The sequence below is a fragment of the Callithrix jacchus genome, chromosome 11 (genome assembly GCF_049354715.1).
Source record: "Callithrix jacchus isolate 240 chromosome 11, calJac240_pri, whole genome shotgun sequence".
NCBI lineage: Eukaryota > Metazoa > Chordata > Mammalia > Primates > Cebidae > Callithrix > Callithrix jacchus.
The window spans coordinates 96,799,473-96,818,889 of NC_133512.1; the positions used below are offsets into that span (position 1 = coordinate 96,799,473).

Consider the following 19,417-nt stretch of genomic DNA (forward strand, 5'->3'; position numbering starts at 1 on the left):
TCACTAAAGCATCAGGAAAAGCCAAATGCTCTTTTCTCTGCCTCCCGGGCCATGGGACACAGCTCTGGTCAATGAGATGAAAGCCGACAGCTGTCAGAAGGACTTCAGAAAATGCGCTGGCTGGACGGGTGCAGAGGCTCACGTCTGTAATCCCAGGACTTTGGGAGGCCGAGGCGGACGGATCACCTGAACTTAGAAGTTTGAGACCAGCCTGACCAACATGGAGAAAACTGGTCTCTATCAAAAATACAAAATTAGCCGGGCATGGTGGTGCACGCCTGTAATCCCAGCTACTCGGGAGGTTGAGGTCGGAGAATTGCTTGAACCTGGGAGGCAGAAGTTGCAGTGAGCTGAGATCGTGTCATTGCACTCCAGCCTGGGCAACAAGAGTGAAACCACTTCTCAAAAAAAAAAAAAAGAAAAAGAAAAGGATTTGGCTTTCTGGATAAAGCTCCTTTCCCCTGGCTTCCTTCCTTGAATAAGGATGTGATGCCAGGAACTCAGGCAGCCTTCTTGTAATCATGGGATAAAAGCAAAGAGAATCAGGGAAATAGGTGATGGGAGGAAGGCAGCAAATCACACTGCCATGTGTGTACCTATGCAACAATCTTGCATGTCCTTCACATGTACCCCAAAACCTAAAATGCAATTAAAAAAATAGAATCAGGGAAATGCTGGCTCCAAGCTCACTGAGCTGCTAAATCAGCATCAGCAGCCGCCCTTCTTGTTATGTAAGAGGAATGAACTTCTGTTTCACCAAGCTTAGTTTTTCTACTCTCTGCAGCTGAAAACATTTCTAACTGATAATAACCAAAAAGAAAAAACCCCAAACCTCAAACACATAGTTCCTCCTGTGTGTTAAGCCCTATGCTTCACTGTGTGGTCACCACTGAAGACACTTGCACTTGGAAATACGAAAATAGATTTTTGAAGAACAATCTATTAACCAGTTCATCTATTTAAGGCCATTGTTTTTTTCCCAATTTGTCCAAATTAGTAACGTACAAGGGTAACAGGCACTACAGAGTTTATAACTCTTTTTTTTTTTTTGAGACAGAATCTTGCTCTGTTGCCTAGGCTGGAGTGCAGTGGCACAATCTCAGCTCACTGCAATCTCCATCTCTCAGGTTCAAGAGATTCTCCTGCCTCAGCCTTCCAAGTAGCTGGAATTACAGGCACCTGCCACCATGCCCGGCTAATTTTTGTATTTTTAGTAGAGATGGGGTTTCACCAGGTTGGACAGGCTGGTCTCAAACTCCTGACACAAGTGATCAGCCTGCCTTCGCTTCCCAAAGTGCTGGGATTACAGGCATGAGCCACCACGCCCGGCCTGTTTGTTTCTACCATGGGGCAAACCCAAATTCTTTGGAAGAGAGTGTTGTGAGATGTGGTGATGGAAAACAGCTGCACGGGAATGCCACACTCGCTGTGGGGCCTGTAGGAAGAAACGTGTGAAAGGTTCCCTCCCAGAAGAGAAGGCAACAGGATTCCCGCTGGAATCTGCAGGGCTGTGGTGGCTTCGATTAGAGAGAGAAGGGGCGGGTACCTGGCTGCTGGAGTGACAAGCCTCTGTGTTAATTTCCAAGTCTTCAGTCATCCCTGTCTTCAGTTATGTTTGATGCTTACCTGTCAGGTGAGTAGGACAGGTCTTGTTGTTCCTGGTTAATGAAAAAGGAATGGAAGCTCTAAGGGGTGGAGGGCTTTGCCTTTGTTCAAATACTAGGTCTCCGGGGAGCAGTCCAGTCCTCTTCCCAGAGCTCATGCTGGCCTTGTTACCCTGAATCCCTGCTTTCAGGGTAACAAGGGGGAATGACCCTTCCCCCACCCCTGCCTTTGTTCTGATGTGCCTCACCTTCAATGCCCTGCCACTTGTGGGCTGGGCCAATCATATGCATTCCTAGGAATCTGAATCTTGGAGACACAAAGGAACCCAAGGTGGTTGGAGGCTGGAGCTAAGTCTGTTTCTGTTACCTGCATACCAAAAACCCTGACAGAAATTTCTACAGGGCAGAAGGTTGAAGGCCACAGGCAAGCAGAAAAATGTAGGTTATTTGGAATTGGTTATTGGGATCTAGATGGGCAGAGAGTAGTTAAACTCCCACTTACATTCCTGAGTGAACGGTACTATGAGTTGAACCATAATGTATATATCGAAGTACTAACCCCCAGCACCTCAGAATGGGACTGTCCTGCAATGCACTTAGTGGTCTTAGGAGGAGGTCTTAGTCTACTCAAACTATTCTAACAAAGAGACTGGATGGCTTAAACACAAAAATGCATTTCCTCAGCCCAGGCGCGGCGACTCATGCCTGTAATCCCAGCACTTTGGGAGGCCAAGGCGGGTGGATCACGAGGTCAAGAGATCGAGACCATCCTGGTCAACATGGCAAAACCCCGTCTCTACTAAAAATACAAAAAATTAGCTGGGCACAGTGGCACATGCCTGTAATCCCAGCTACGCAGGAGGCTGAGGCAGGAGAATTGACTGACCCCAGGAGGCGGAGGTTGCGGTGAGCCGAGATCGCGCCATTGCACTCCAGCCTGGGTAACAAGAGTGAAACTCCATCTCAAAAAAAAAAAAGGAAAAGAAAAGAGATGCATTTCCTCACAGTGCTGAAGACCAGGAAGCCCAAGATCAGGGTGCTGGCCAGCTTGGTTCCCGGTGAGGTCCCCTTCCTGACTTGCAGGTGCTTTCTCACTGTGTCCTCGCATGGCAGAAAGAGCACAAGATCTCTCTCTGCTTCTTCTTATGAGATTAGGTCTCCACCCTTATGATCTCATTTAAGTTTAATTAGCTGCTAAACGCCCTGGGTTCAAATACAGTCTTGTTGGAGTTTGAGCTTGGACACATCAATTTTGGGGGTGCACAACCCAGTCCACAGCAAGATCCTACTAGAATAGGGGGTCCCTAATTCATCATGACTGGTGTCCTCATAGAAAGGGGAAATTTAGACACAGACACACATGCAGGGAGACCACCAGGTGAAGATAAAGGCAGAGACCCAGGTGATGCTTTTGTGAGCCAGGAACCCCAAAGACGGACAGCAAACTGCCAGAAGCTGGGAGAGAGGCCTGGACCAGGTTCTTTGCAGCCTCGGAGGGACCCAACCCTGCTGACACCTTCATTCATCTCAGACGTCCAGCACCCAGAACTGTAAGACAGCACAGTTCTGCTGTTGGAGCCATTCAATCGGTGGTACTTTGTTATGTCACCTCTGAGAAATTAATACAGATAGGGCGAGCTGCCTACGGTACAGATGGGCCACACACCTCATCAGGTCACCCCCGGGGCCAGCTGGAACCAGGTGTGCACTGAGGCTGGGTTTTGAGGGCTGTACAGTTGCTGTTGTGACATAATTTAAAAGGATGCAGAACGCAGATGCCGTGTAGACAGCTGCCTCTAACAGCACTGGATATTTGGATGCATATCAAGATTAAATCCTGCAAAGCTCAACTCAAAAGTGTAGAGCAGAACTCAAGGCCTTCCTGTGACCAGGCTAAAATCTCATTAGAGGTGGAGTTTGGAGACTAATCCTGCAGTTGCTAAATGAAAACAGTTGTCTGCACGAGCTTCCCACACATTTGATGTGAAAATTAAAGCACTAACACAAAAAGAATGAGACACCAGCCATTGGAATGGAGATATTTGGGAGTATTTGGAAAACTAGAAGCTCTAGATACCGTGAGTCCTTTGACAGACCCCCCACTACGTTCCTCTTACCTGAGAGATGCTCCTCTCTTGAAGAAGAGAATTAAGAGTTCCCTCACTGCTCACTGTGTAGCGTTGCTTGCCCCCTATAACAGAAGTTTGGCTTGTGTGGCTCAGACTAGAAGAAGTGCAGAGAGACCCAGAGAAACTACTGGAATCACTCGTCCACATTGCCAAGAGTCTGGAGAATGTTTGTGGAATGGATTTTGAGGGTTCTTGGCCAAAGGAGGAGGAACTGGATTCTGGCTTGCACCAAGGGTATTGCTAAGGCAATTCTGCATTCTGTGCACTGGTTTGGGGGGCTGCTGTCTGTGTCCTAACAACCTGCTGATGCAAAGTTGATGGTGTTGAAATGACGCAGAGAGGCCAGGAACCCTTGGCACAAGACAGGGACCAGTTCTGAGCTGTGGGAGACAAGAATGCTGGAATGAATCCATTTGTGTGTTCCACCCCACCTACCCCTCAGGACAGACCTGGGGATGGAGCCAGGCAACTCCTCCACCTTCAGCCTTGCCACAGGGAGTAAACTGGCATGGGATGTTAATGGGAGGGACAGTGGTGGAAAGGGGATCCCCTATCTCTGAGGGGTGAGAGGAATGCTGGGAACTGGGGGTCTTCACTCCAGAAGTGTACTTGGTCGGGTAGAAGTGGAGCCTGGATCTCCGGGAGTCGTCTCACCTTCCAAGTTCTCAGGCCATGGGTGAATGATAGGGATCCCCCAAATTAAGTTGGTAATCAATACACTCCTGTCCCCCTTTATTTGTAGACTCAGGAAGGTTACAAGAGGCCCAACTAGAGCCAGCATGCTAGAGAATCATGGCCTGTTATGAAATTCCCAGACCCAGCTCAGCTCACAGACCTGGCACCCTTTGAATGGGAAGGCCAGGTACCCTTGAAGAGGGCGCCTGCTATAATATCACACTGCATTGTGCAATCTTGGCTCACCAAAACCTCCGCCTCCTGGGTTCACGTGATTCTCCTGCCTTGAACCTGACAGTGTGCAGTTGGGATTACAGGTGCACACCACCATGCCTGGCTAATTTTTGTATTTTTAGTAGAGATGGGGTTTCACTGTGTTGGCCAGGGTGGTCTTGAACTCTTGACCTGTGATCTGCCTGCCTCTGTCTCCCAAATGCTGGGACTACAGGCATGAGCCACTGTGTCTGGCCTTTGTGTGACTTATTAACCTTAAAAAATCTGACCCTTGATCCAGGTGTGGTGCTCTTGCCTGTAGTTCCAGCTACTCCAGAAGCTGTAGTGGGAAAAATGTTTGAGCCCAAGAGTCCGAGGCTACAGTGAGCTATGATCACACCACTGCACTCCAACGAGGGTGACAGAGTGATACCCCATCTTTTAAAAAAGAAAAGATAGAGTATTTAAATCTTTGCTCCTTGGAATTAAACTTGGTGGAAAAGCACGCTGGGAAAAAGCAGGCTGGAGCCAAGTCCACCTGCAGCCACATCGTGGAGACGATTCCACAAGGCCTGGCTGCCAAGCTCCCTGGCATCTCCCTAGTGCTTATCCTTCAAATCTGGATCTTCATCTCTATCTTCACTTGCTCTCTTTTCAATAAATCCATTTTTCTTGCTTAAACTCACTAAACTCATTTCTTCCACTGCAACCAGAGAATCTGGATGGCTCCTACTTTCTCCCTCTTTCTGCTCCCAGCAACTTAAAAGCAGGTATGGAGTTGGTGGCCGCACTGGCCCTGGCTCCCACTAGGAGGGACACTGAACTCACACGAAATACCCTTTGTACTGTCTGTAGGATTAGCAACCCCAGCACTCCTTAAGCTGAGCTCCAGAATCCACACAAAAAAATAAGCAAAGGCATTATTTTGTGGGTGGCTAGAAATCCTATGGAGTCAGTAGAAACAGACATTCCTGCATGGGGCTCCCTCCTTGTCCCTGCCAGCCACACACATACTCTAACCAGGGTGCTTCACTGTGGCAGATGAGAACAAAAGCCCCTTTCAAGATATGTGGTGCCTGCGTGCAGAAGGTCTGAGATCTCTGTCTGGGCCGGGAGAGCTGTGCCAGGTGCCAAGAGACGGGCTGTGGCTTGCTTGTTTTGGTCCTCAGAAATGCACTGAGAATGGAGGAAGTGGCTGAGGAAGGATCTTCCAACTCCTTCTTTGGATTTTCTCCTTAGCATCTGGTAGTTCCCAGGCCTGAGGCTAGAAGGATTTGTGATATTTTTCCTATTCTGTGGGTCGATTTTTCATTTCTTAATAGCGTACTTTGAAGCACAAGAGCTTTTCATTTTGATGAAGTATTACTTTTTCTTTGTTTGCTTATTCTCTAGGTGTCATGTCTAAGAAATCATTGCCTAATTCAAGATTAAGAAAACTGACACCTGTGTTTTCTTCTAAAAGTGTGAGAGCTTTAGCTCTTACATTTAGGTCTTTGATTATTTTTTAGTTAATTTTTCTATATGGTGTGAGGTAGAGGCCCAGATGTATTCTGCATATGGCTATCCAGTGGTCCCAGCAACATTTTTAAAAATAAAGATTACTGTTTCCCCCGTTGAATGATCTGTACATGTTTGAACTCTCAATTCTATTCTATTAATCTATATATCTATCCTTAGGCCATACATTGATGGATTTTTGGATGTTAAACCAACCTTGAATTCCTGGGATAAACCTTACTTGATTATCATGTTTGTTTTTATACATTGTTGAATTCAACTGCTAACATTTTTAAAAGAATTTTTGTATCTATGCTCATGATAATGTTGGTGTATAATTTTCTTATTTTTTATTTTTTTGAGACAGGGTTTTGTTCTGTCATCCAAGCTGGAGTGCGGTGGTGTGATGACAGCTCACTGCAGCCTCCACCTCCCAGGCTCGAGTGATCCTTCCACCTCAACCTCCCCAGCAGCTGAAACTACAGGTACATGCCCAGCTGATTTTTTTTAAAAGTTAGTATAGTTGACGTTTTGCAGTGGTGCTCAGGTTGGTCTCAAACTCCTGGACTCAAGTGATCTTCCTGCCTTGGCCTCCCAAAGTGGTAGGATTATAGGCATGAGCCATGGTGTCCAGCCTGTAATCTTCTTTTCATACAATGTCTCTCTGACTTTGGTATTCCAATACCAGCCTCATGGAATGAATTGAGAAGTATTCCTACCTCTTCAGTTTTCTGGAAAAGTTTGTGGAAAATTGTTATTATTTCTTCCTAAAGTGTTTGATGCAACTCCCCAGTGAAGCCATCTAGGCCTTGAATTTTCTTTGTGGAACATTTTTTTTTTTTCACCAGGAACATGTGCACTTTATTGAACACAACTGTGGAAAAGTGTGTGAGGGTAAAAGGTGGATACAGGATCGGCTGGGGGCAAGGCAAGGAATGGAAGCTGAAGTACGTGGGAGACGGTTCACGGGCAGAGCCCCTGGCTGGGATGATTCTTCTGATCTACTGATAGGCTTGCAGAATCAGTATTGGGATGATGATCAGCAGAATGGTCGTGATGATACCCAAAATCAGGGCCCAGATGTTCAGGCACTTGGCGGTGGAGGCATAGGCCTGGTCCCCAGTCACGTCGCCAACCATTTTCCTGTCCCTAGACTTCACGGAGTAGGCGAACGCTATGAAGCCCAGGCAGCAGGAGTTCATGAAGAGGGTGTTGAACAGGGACCAGACGACGTGGTCGGGCACGGAGGTCTTGCTTCGGATATGGATCACGGTGGATGTCGGGGGCGCAGGGTTGTGGGGTGCCCCCAGCGCAGCCACCTCATGTTCCTCCTTCAGCATCTCATAGTTCAGGGGACGGCTGGTGCTGGCGGGAGTGAAGAAGGTTTGGACCACGTGGTTCATGGTGTCCAGGGAAGACTGGCCGTGGTCGGGTTGCTGGGATGCTTCTCAGTCCTTTGTGGAACATTTTTATCCACATACTCAATTTTAACAATAAATAAAAATAGCGCCACCTGATCACATATTCTTCTTCCTGCAGCTTGGGAGTTTGTGCATTTCATGTTTTTGTGATGGGGTACGGTGAGTTTCATGTTTTTGTGATGGGGTATGGTGAGTTTCATGTTTTTGTGAAGGGGTACGGTGAGTTTCATGTTTTTGTGACGGGGCCGGTGAGTTTCATGTTTTCGTGACGGGGTATGGTGAGTTTCTTGGAACTATGGATTTATAATCATCAAATTAAGAAATTTTTCAGCCATTGTTTCATCAAATATTTTTTCTGTTCCCTTCTTTTTCTCCTCTTCTACCAGGACTCCAACTACATATATTTAGTATACTTGTCCTCCAGATCACTGATATTCTTTTCATGAAGTTCCTTTTCCTTTCTGTTGCTCATTTTGGATCGTTTCTCCTGCTACGGCTTCAAGTGTATTAATGTTTTCTTCTATGTCGTCTAACCTGCTGTTAATTCCAGGTATTGCTTTCATCTCTAGTGTTCACGTTTGAGCTTTTTGATATCTTCTGTGTTTCTACATAACCTTTTGAATATATGAAGTACAGTACAATAATTGTCTTTAAACAATTATTTTCAACTTTTATTCTGGGTTCAGAGGTACATTTGTAGGTTTGTTACAAAGGTGAACTTGCTTCTTAGAGGCTTGTACAGATTATTTCATCAAGTACTAAGTCTAATACCCAAGAGTTATTTTTTTCTGATCCTCTCCCCGCTCCCACCTTCTTTTTTTTTTTTTTTTGAGACGGAGTTTTGCTCTTGTTACCCAGGCTGGAGTGCAATGGCGAGATCTCGGCTCACCACAACCTCCGCCTCCTGGGTTCAGGCAATTCTCCTGCCTCAGCCTCCTGCGTAGCTGGGATTACAGGCATGTGCCACCATGCCCAGCTAATTTTTTGTATTTTTAGTAGAGATGGGGTTTTACCATGTTGACCAGGATGGTCTCGATGTCTTGACCTCATGATCCACCCGCCTTTGCCTCCCAAAGTGCTGGGATTACAAGCTTGAGCCACCGTGCCCAGCCCCCTCCCACCTTCAAGTAGCCCCCCAGTGTCTGTTATTCCCCTGTTTGTGTCCATATGTTCTTTTTTTTTTTTTGAGATGGAATCTCATTCTGTCACCCAGGCTGGAGTACAGTGGCATGATTTCAGCTCACTGCAGTCTCCGCCTCCTGGGTCCAAGCGATTCTCGTGCCTCAGCCTCCCGAATAGCTGGGATGACAGGTGCATGCCACCATACCAGGCTAATTTTTGTATTTTTAGTAGAGATGGGGTTTCACCACGTTGGCCAGGCTGGTCTTGAACTCCTGACCTCAAGTGATCTACCCGCCTCAGCCTCCGAAAGTGCTGGGATTACAGGTGTGAGCCACCGTGCTCAGCCCCATGTGTTCTCATCCACAGTAACTGTCTTCACGCCTCTGCTGCACTATTCTCTGCTCTGCGAAGATGCTGAGTTGCCTCTGACTCTAGCCCACCCGGAGTCATTTCCTCCCATGCGCACACTCACAGCAGCTGATGTGGAGAGGGAACCTGAGTAGCTCTCCAGGGCTGTCCCTTCTCTGGTCCTCTGCCCCGCTCACTCTGGTCCCTTAGTTCTCTCTAGACAGTCAGCTGTTTCCTCAACCCAGGAAGTCCACTGGGCTCTGTCTGGGATCCCCGTTCCTGCTCTGTGGTCTGGAAATTCTCTTAAGGCAGGAAACTGGGCCAGTCATCGGCTCGCCTCATTTTTCCCGTCTCGTGGGGATTACCGCCCTTCACTGCCTGGTGTCCAGTGTCTTGAAAACACAATATTTTGTGTTTGTTTTATGTTGTTCAGAGAGGAGGCAGGAGGGTGAACGGGTCCTTTTTACTGCCTCTTGACTGAGGCAAAAGTCAAAGCGAGTGAACTTTGAAAGCTGTTTCAAAACTGCATTCCCTCTGTCTTGTTAGCCTCTGACATTTCTCTGCAGTTGCCAGGAAGAGGCTGTAGGGGAGAAAAAGTGAAAATTGGGGGGCTGGGATATTTGCCAGCTGGACTTTTTTCTCCAGAACAGCCCTGTCCTTATAACATAGCCCTGGTCCGAGACCCAGGAAGGGCCCAGACATTCCAGTCCCAGGCATTGGGGGACCACAGAGAACCTCCACGGGCGTGCAACTCCAGACCTCCCTCTGTGCCCAGGGCCAGGCTCCAAGCAGCAACTCTCTCACTCAGCTGGGTCTGACTCCAGACTCCAGGGCTAGAGGCGTGACCAGCAGGGACCAGGACAAAGACTAGCAGGAGAAGGCAATCTGGTTTCTCAATGCTGCCTCCTTTTAAATGTGGAAGCTGCCTGGAATAGACACTGCCCCCTTGGAGCCAGATGGAGAGAATGCTGCTCAGAGTGTGAGTGTGAGGTGTGGGGGAGATCTGCGCCCTTGGGCACATGGCCTGGCTGGGGACACCAGGGCTCTCTGGACATCTAGCGCTGGTCCCATCCTTCTCCGGACTCTGGATGATCCTGACATGTGGATACGCAGGGTTGTAAGGGTATATGGCCACATGTTACTCTCCCAGCATTAATACCTAACTCTCTGATAGTTGTTCTCCAAACATTAATCACAGTAGTAATAATACAGGGGCTTCATAGAGCTTCCTTTCTTTTTTTAATGGCACAAAATAAATTTTATGTGTGTATGTGGTAATACACACATATAACATTTACCATCATAACAATTTTATTTATTATTATTATTTTTTTTTGAGACAGAGTTTCGCTCTTGTTACCCAGGCTGGAGTGCAGTGGTGCAATCTCGGCTCACCGCAACCTCCGCCTCCTGGGAACAGGCAGTTCTCCCGCCTCAGCCTCCTGAGTTGCTGGGATTACAGGCACGCGCCACCATACCCAGCTAATTTTTTATATTTTTAGTAGAGACGGGGTTTCACCGTGTTCACCAGGATGGTCTCGATCTCTTGACCTTGTGATTCACCCGCTTCGGCCTCCCAAAGTGCTGGGATTACAGGCGTGAGCCACCACGCCCGGCTCAACAATTTTATTTTTGAGACAGAGTTTTGCTCTTGTTGTCTAGGCAATGGTGCGATCTCGGCTCACCGCAACCTTCACCTCCCGGGTTCCAGCGATTCTCTTGCCTCAGCGTTCAGAGTAGCTGGGATTACAGGCATGTGCCACCATGCCTGGCTAATTTTGTATTTTTAGTGAAGACAGGGTTTCTCCATGTTGGTCAGGCTGGTCTCGAATTCCAGACCTCAGGTGATCTGCCCGCCTCGACCTCCCAAGTGCTGGGATGCCAGGCATGAGCCACCGCGCCCAGCCCATAACCATTTTAAACAGTGCAATCCAGTGGCATAAAGCACACTGACAATGTTATGCAACCATCATCGCTGGCTGGTTCTAGAACATTTCATCACCACAAACTGAGACCCAGTACCCAGTAAGCAGCCACTGCCCATTCCCCTCCTCCAAGCTCCAGGCAGCCACTGACATGCTCCCCTCTGTAGGGACTGGCCCGTCCTGGAGATTTCACATCAGTGGAGTCACACATTGGTCCTTTTGTATCTGGCTTCTCTCACTTGGCATGTTTTCTAGGTTCACCCATGTGTAGCATGCGTCAGTGCCTCCTTGCGGAGCTCAACACTATTCCACTGTGTGAACACAGCACATTGTGTTGATCTGTTCATCTGGACACTTCGATTGCTTCCACCTTTTGCCTATTGTGGATAGAGCTGCTATAAACAGTAAGTCCAAATGTCTGTTTGGACACCTGTTTTCCATGCTCTGGGGTATGTACCTTGGAGTAGAATTACTAGATCATATGGTCCTTCTGTGTTTAACCTTATGAAAGAACCTCCACGCTCTTTTCTATGTCACTATGTGACATTCCCAGCAACACTGCATGAGTGGTCCAGTTTCTCCACATCCTCACCAGCAGTTGTGATTTTCCATTTTAAAAATGATGGCCCAGACTAGTGGATATGAAGTGATAGCTTACCGTATGTATGGCTTTTTAGAAACAGCCTTATTGAGCTATAGTTCACATACGTACAGGTGATCCGTGCAAAGCGTACAATGCAATGGTTTTTAGTATATCCAGAGACATGCAACCAGAATGGCAGTTCATTTTAGAACATTTTCATCACCCAAAGGGACCATGTATACTATCCGCATCACGCCTCCACTCCCCAGACCTCTTCCCAAGCCCCAGGCAACCACTAACCAACTACCTCTGTAGACTCCCTTGTTCTGGATTGGTCCCTTGAATGGAATCATGGAATCTGTGGCCTCCGGTGCCTGACCTCTTTCCCTTAATCTGTTTTCAGGGTCCCTGCATACTGCACCATTTGTCAGCAACTTCGTCTTTGTCATGGCTGAACAATGTTCCATTATATGTGTATGCCACATTTAGTGCACCCCCGCGTGGGCTGATGAACTGTGGGGCTGCTTCTACCCCTTGTCTATTAGGAATAATGCCCATTTCTCCTGGATATATATGGAAATGCTGGCTCACTTGATAACTGTGTTTAATCTTTTGAGGGACTGCCAGACAGTCATACATAGCAGTTGCACCATCTTACATTCTCACCAGCAGTGTGTGAGGGTCGATTTTTCCACATCCTCACCCACACTTATTTTTCCCATCCTATGATTACCCATCCTAGTGGGTGTTAAGTGGCATCTCACTGTGCCTTTTGATTTGTATTTCCTTTATGACTAATGACAGTGAGTATCTTTTTTTTTTTTTTTTGAGACAGAGTTTCACTCTTGTTGCCCAGGATTACAGGTGCCCACCAGCACACCCAGCTAATTTTGTATTTTTAGTAGAGGCGAGGTTTTACCATGTTGGCCAGGCTGGTCTCGAACTCTCAACCTCAGGTGATCCATCTGCCTCGGCCTCACAAAGTGCTGGGATTACAGGTGTGAGCCACCACCCCTGGCCAGAGCCTCTTTTGTATAGTTTGGTTTTTTTTTTGAGACAGAGTTTCGCTCTTGTTACCCAGGCTGGAGTGCAATGGCGCGATCTCAGCTCACCGCAACCTCCGCCTCCTGGGTTCAGGCAATTCTCCTGCCTCAGCCTCCTGAGTAGCTGGGATTACAGGCACGCACCACCATGCCCAGCTAATTTTTGTATTTTCAGTAGAGACGGGGTTTCACCATGTTGACCAGCATGGTCTCAATCTCTTGACCTCGTGATCCACCCACCTCGGCCTCCCAAAGTGCTGGGATTATAGGCGTGAGCCACCGTGCCTGGCTCTTTTGTATAGTTTTAAAACTTATAGTGTTTATTTCAAGATAGTAGAAATACAGATACAAAGAATAATCTAACGAAACCACATGTACCCACTACCAAGATTTCACATAATCACTGCTCTTCAGACTTTCAGTGACTAAGGTTTTAGGTGCAGGCAGGTATTTCTGAGACTGGGTTTTGCAGGTTCTCTGCGAGGTTCATCTTTCCTCCCTAATATTTAAGTTGACACTCCTGCTCCCAGAAGAGGAGACTCCATGCTCTCCTTGTTCTTCGGGGCTCTTACTCTGTTGCCTGCTGTCTCTGGTATCACCAGCCTCTCTCTACAAGGTCTTTCTTAGCAATATTTAAAGCTGGTCTCTGTCTAAAGTCGTCCCTTCTTTCCTGCTGTGCCCTCCTCTGGCTATTGGCTGCCTTCCTCCAACCAGCATCTATGTCATCAGTAGCACAGATGGTCCTTGAGTGACTAATGACGTCATGTTCTGATAAACCCATGCAAGTTGAGAATATCCTAAGTTTAAAATACATTCAATGTGCTTAACTTACGGAATATCTTCGCTTAGCCCAGCCTTCCCTTAAATGTGCTCAGAGTACTTGCAGTAGCCTTACATTCGGGCAGAATCATCTTATACAAAGCCTGTTTTATAGGAAAGTGTTGACTATCTCATGTAATTTGTTGAATACTGCAGCACTGAAGGTGAGAAACTGATTGTATTGGCACTCGAAGTACAATTTCTACTGTATGCCATCACTTCCATAGCATCATAAAGTGGAACAGTGCTAAGCTGGGACTATCTGTACGATTTTCCTCAAATAGATCTTTAATTATGCAAGCTCAGCCCTGGGGTGAAAAACCTTCAGGGCTTCCTGCTTTCTCCCAGCTCCCCTGGGCCTGGGGTAGAAGCTTTTCTTCTGGGAACACAGTGCTTGTGAGAGTCTGCAGGTGGCTGCAGGACTGGGAAGGCTTCCATCCTGTTGAAAAGTACCAGCACTTAGCACAGTACCTGACACACAGTAAGTACCCAAACTATGAAGATGATGATCACCACAGGCACCCGCACCACCAGCAATGCAGGCTGTGCCAGAGGGAAAGAACAATTCTGACAAAGCTCTGGCCATGACGTTCCCTGTGGGCACCCCCACCCCCCCCAACCGACTTGAGAAAATCCAGCTTTCCCAATGCTTCTCACAGAGGCCCCAGAGGGTCACTCTTCCCAGCAGGGTAAATTGTGGCAGTTCGTGTGGCACAGGGAATGAGCAGTCCCTAGCACAAAACACCCCCCCCCCCACCCTTCACTTGTTAGTCACTGCCCCTTTCTTGCTTTTTTTTTTTTTTTTGAGATGGAGTCTCACTCTGTCACCCAGGCTGGAGTGCAGTAGAACAATCTCAGCTCACTGCAACCTCTGCCTCCCAGGTTCAAGCAGTTCTCTTGCCTCAGCGTCCCAAGTAGCTGGGACTCCAGGTGCCCACCACCATGCCCAGCTAATTTTTGTATTTTTAGTAGAGATGGGGTTTCAACATACTGGCAAGGCTGGTCTTGAACTCCTGACCTTGTGATCTACCCTCCTCGGCCTCCAAAGTGCTGGGATTACAGGTGTGAGCCACCCCACCCAGCCCCTTTCTTGCTTCTTAAAGCTTAACCATTCCCTCCTGCACCCCACCAGGTCCCCTTCCCACGGTGCCTTCCATTTATAAAGTGACTAGGTCCAGGACAGCGTGGGCACCATCGAACTCCAGGCCCTCTTGGAGGCTCCGAAAGAGTTAAAGGTGTGAAAGGTGAAGGGAGCCCAGGTTCTGCTGGAGACCCGCCTCTACAGCTTTGCTAACTCAGGTAGAGGTGGGGAGACCCCAGTTTCAGGGAAGTTAGGTGCTGTTTTCCAACCTCCCCAGCTTCTTGTACTACTGTTAGATTTGGGGGCAGTTTTCCAGAGTATGTAACCTACAACCTGCAAGAGAAAGAGAAGGCAGGCTGGCTGAGGACATCTGCACCACAGCCCCCCAGGGACGGCTGGCTCACCCCCACCAGGGGGCCACTTTGTGCCAAACCAGAGAAGGAAGGGTCGGGAGGTGGAGGCGGGGGAGGAGGGCCCAAGAACAAAAGAATCTATCAACTTGGAAAGAGGAAGTAGGTAAGGTCAGCAGTGTATGGACTGCAGGCTCCCAAGCTGATGGCACTGGCGCTTTTGAACCCTCTGCCTTCTGGGAGCTGAGCATGGGGGCTGATGGCTTGTGTTGGCAGAAGAGAGGAAGCAGAGGACGTGGGGGCCATCTTGCTCAGGAATCCTGCGTGACCCCCTTAAAAGTTAAGATTTTCTCCTAGTAGTTCTTTCCTCTGAACAAAGACCAGGCAAGCCCTCCCGACCTGTGACCTGCGACATGCGACCTGGGACCCGTCCCAGCTCCCAGACTGCTTTCAACCCTCCTCCCCTTAGTTTCCAAAAGAGTGAATGCCTGGTGCTCCTTGGTCCCTGTGCCCAGAAAGTTTGGGTTTCCTCTGGCACTTCTGATAAACCCTCCCAGCCTCCTCCGTCCTCACCAGACCCCACCACACCCCGCCTGTCCTCACCTGGAGGCCACACCGCAGTCTTCACTTCAGGATGTGCGATGGCCCCGAGGTTCACCGGCTCCGGAGAGGAACTCGGTCTTCAGCCTGCAGAGGACAAAACCAGCTACCACCCTCTCAGCACAAGGGAGGCTCCCGGTCCTCTCCCTCTTGCAGGCATCCAAATTCTGAAGCCTCCACCTCCTGAAAACGTCTCTCCTTTCGGCCTCCCTCTCTCCGGCTGGATGACAGGCACCAGCCACCCCAAATCCAGTCCTAACGCCCCTCCACTGACCCCCTCCCCATCGCCTGCTAAGGAAGGGCCACGCTCCTTAAGCTGACGCGCCGGCTGCTTTACAAGTTTTGAGGGAAGAGAACGGATTTCTCTGGTGAGGCCATTCAGGGAATAAATGGCCCAAGGCCCTGGGAGATCCCACGACGGGGGTGGGGGGTGTTTCTTCTGGAGTCTGGATGGAGCAGAGCTGGCAGGGCCGGTCGTCGCGCTGCGGGCTGGCTCGCCGAAGATGCCCCTTCCTTGCCCTACACTCCCTAGGCTCTGGAGAGAGCCCTGGAGAGTTCTGGAAATACTGCTACCTTTAGGACCTGAAGGATCCGAGTTGGGGGTCACCTTCCCCGCCCCCAGCGAAGTCGGCGCCGGAACTGCCTTAATGGAAACCAGCCGCTGGGCGCTCCGGGAGGGCTCGGGCAGACCCCGGGGTCCACCAAAGGCGCGCGCCAAGCCGGGGGAGCCCGCGGCGGCTGGAGGGTGAACCTGCATCCCGGCGCGGCTCCACCAACCCCTCCGCTGCTCGCACCCCACCCCCACCCCGGCTGGGACAAAGTAGAACCCGGGGCGCGCGCGTGATTCCCAGGGATGGCGGACTTGGGGCTTTCCCTGTTGCACCCCCCATCGCCGGACCGTCCCCAAGTCCCCGAGAGCCCCTCGGGCAGGGTCTTTAGGGCTCGGAGCATGGAAGAACCTGGCTTGCCCGTTGGAGGCGAGCAGCCGAGGGATCGGTGGAGCTGCGCCCCGAAAGAGTCCCCGGCGAGCGAGTCTCCCCACCCAGACCCTTTGTCCGCCTCCTCCACCCCTCCCCCGTCCTGGCCCTGGGCTCGGGGGACCCGGGCGGCGGCAGAGGTGGCAGGCAGAGCCCAGAGGCACAGCTCCGGCAGCCCGGAGGGTCGCACGTGGAGCCACCCTCGGGACCCGCGTAGCGACGGCGGGGGGGGGGGGGGTGCTGCAGGCTCGCGGGGTGGGGGCTGGGGCGCAGCCCGAGAAGTGGGAGGGGATCGGGTGAGGGGTGGTCTCTGAGGAGGAGCCAGGCTGGACCGTATTGTTCCGCGCTCTGCCCGGTAGGGCGCGGGGCGCAAGGCTTCCCGTGTCCCTCTCCCCACGCCCGCTCTCCGGACGCGAGAGAAGGCTGGGGGTGGCTCCTTGTGCGCCCCGAGACGCCGCTGCCGGGCTTGCCCGGTGGGTGTGCGTCCTCCGAGCGGTACTGGGAAGGGGGTGCTCTGCGCCCGCACGCCCAGGTCGGCTCCACCCAGGGCGGGGGTCCCGAGTGGGCCGCCCGCCGCAGCGCAGTCCCCTGCCTGGTTCGCGGCCCCAGAGGTTGGGGCCGGCGAGGAGCTAGGGTCCTTCACCCTCCCCTCGCCTTGAGTCTCCACAGGAGTCGGGCGTCCCCGCTCCCCGCGATGGCCGCGGGCCGCCGCCGTTAGGAGCCGCGGCGCGAACCCCAGGGCACCCCTCCCTAGCGAGGCGCAGCTCCTTTTCGCCCCCAGCCGGGCCAGCGGGATGGGGGGCGGTAGGTCGGCCCTGAGGGTCTGCGCCGACCACCGCGGGGGCATCAACTGGCTGAGCCTGAGCCCCGACGGGCAGCGCCTGCTGACGGGCAGCGAGGACGGCACGGCCCGGCTCTGGAGCACCGCGGACGGCCAGTGCTGCGCGCTCCTACAAGGTACACCCTCCCACCCACTCCCTGCCGTTTTCGCCGCCGCTCACCGGCCCCAGACCGCCAACCCCAGCTCCTGCGCCCGCAGACCCCTTTCTAGAAGTTCAACCCCCGCCGATCCCGGCACAATCGCGGGAGAGCTCTTGTCTGGGCCCAGCATTTGGCTACTGAGCGCACGACAGGGCAGGGTGAGGTCTGGGGGTGGGGTGCGGGTGCCGGTGCAGAGCAGGGTGCGGCCGGGGTCGGGTGGATGGGCCGAGGGGCGCCTGCTGCAAAGGCAAAGGTCATCCGTCAGCCGGGACAGGAAATCTCCCTTGTCAGCAAAGTTAAGAAACCAAAAGTTGCCCCCTGCCCCTTCTGAGCAAACTGTCCCTATCTCAGGTGCCAGGCAGCCTCTTTGTGGCCAGTTGTGATCTGTCGGCATTTCCTGTTGACTACTCTCACAGTAACAATAGGGGCTTGTTAAGGGCCAGCAGTGCGAGAAGTGTGCCGTCACTCTACTTACCTACCCCACAGACAGATGGAAACTGAAGCTGGAAGTTAAGAAACTCGCACAGCCAGTGAGGGGTAGATTGCAGTCTGAGCCCTCTCACTGCTGTAAACCCCGCCTGCATGTCTGCTGGTTTCTATTTGTGTCCTGTACCCACTCAGCAGGTCAGTGTGCCTCAGCTGCACCTTCCCCTGGGCCTGTCCCATGCAAGGTGAGGTCCCTTTCAGCTCTGGCCCTCTTATTGCCTGAGTAGCACACGAAGTCCCCTGGATGAGCCTCAAGGCTTTCTGTACTGGGGACAATTCTTTATCACCTCCGGCTTTTCCACCATTGTCAGTGAACCCTCAGTGGCCTAGCCCAGGCCTTCCCACTTAGGTAGGATATTGGCCCCAGTATTGGGTAATCCTGATACTGCTGGTTTTAAATAAGAACAGTTGACCAGGTGCAGTGGCTCACACCTGTAATCCCAGCACTTTGGGAGGCTGAGGTGGGTGGATCACCTGAGGTCAGGAGTTTGAGACCAGCCTGGCCAACATGATGGAACCCGGTGTCTAATAAAAATACAAAAAATTAGCCGGGCGTGGTTCCAGGCGCCTGTAATCTTAGCTACTCAAGAGGCTGAGGCAGGAAAATCACTTGAACCCAGGAGGGGGAGGTTGCAGTGAGGCAAGATAGTGCCACTGCATGCCAGCCTGGGCAACAGAGCAAGACTCCACCTGAAGAAAAAAAGAACAGTTAGGGTAGATATTTCAAACCCAGCAGGGATGACTTTTGGGTTACCGGTTACTTGGGAGTTGGTGTGGATAATGGAGAGGTGGCCACAAACAAACACACATCCCCCGCAAACAGCCACACACACTAATAGGCACTACACCGGGAGTGGAAAATGTGAAGTCTTTAGAAATGCTGAGTCCGGTTGGTATTGCTCCCAAGCATAAGACCGTATTGGGGGCAGAGGGGTGGGTGGTGGTTCAGAAATGCAGATCCCAGGCCTGGGCTCCAGCGATGCAGTCCTCTGCAAACAGGGCTCTCGAATTGGCATTTCTGTGGTTTTGTTTGTTTTTTGAGATGGAGTTTTGTTCTTGTTGCCCAGGCTAGAGTGCAGTGGTGTGATCTCGGCTCACTGCATCCTCCGCCTCCCGGGTTCAAGTGATTCTCCTGCCTCAGCCTCCCGAGTAGCTGGGACTACAGGCATGTGTCACCACGCCCAGCTAATTTTTCTGTGTTTTTATTAGACATGGGGTTTCATCATGTTGGCCAGGCTAGTCTCAAGCTCCTTACCTCAGGTGATCCACTTGCCTCGGGCCTCCCAAAGTGTTTCGGTTACAGGTGTGAGCCACTGTGCCCAACCTAGAATTGGTGTTTCTAACAAGCTTTTGGGTGGGTCTGCGGCACAGCTGGCCTGGGTTCCCCTGGACTGGGGACCTGTTGCATGAGCTCAGAGCATTAGGTGGGTGTTCTTCCCAGTGAGGCCCAGGCTTTGCCAGGCTGCCTGTGGCCTGGTGGGCACCTGACTTGCACCCATGGCAGTTCTGGAGCCTCACCAAGCCTCCAGGGCCCACCCTCCTGCCCAGTTCTCTGGCTGGCAC

The 19,417-nt window shown here is 51.0% G+C and overlaps 1 protein-coding gene and 1 pseudogene across 8 annotated transcripts in view; one reads left to right on the forward strand and one right to left on the reverse strand.

Annotated features, from left to right (window-relative positions):
• WDR86 (WD repeat domain 86) overlaps positions 1 to 19,417 on the forward strand; it is a 68,245-nt gene that overhangs the window by 24,895 nt on the left and 23,933 nt on the right. The window contains 1 exon segment of the mRNA XM_054237532.2: positions 6,486 to 6,603. Within this exon segment, the coding sequence (XP_054093507.2) occupies positions 6,486 to 6,603 (118 nt within the window).
• LOC100385838 (interferon-induced transmembrane protein 3 pseudogene) lies at positions 6,587 to 17,919 on the reverse strand (annotated as a pseudogene). 7 transcript variants are annotated; one of them, XR_013524139.1, is made up of 3 exons: positions 17,844 to 17,919; positions 15,414 to 15,497; positions 6,587 to 9,589 (listed from the first exon to the last, which is right to left on the reverse strand). The product of XR_013524139.1 is annotated as an interferon-induced transmembrane protein 3 pseudogene, transcript variant X1 (transcript). The 7 variants fall into 7 exon arrangements; XR_013524142.1 differs by lacking the exon at positions 17,844 to 17,919 and adding an exon at positions 16,370 to 16,436; XR_013524141.1 differs by lacking the exon at positions 17,844 to 17,919 and adding an exon at positions 15,984 to 16,436.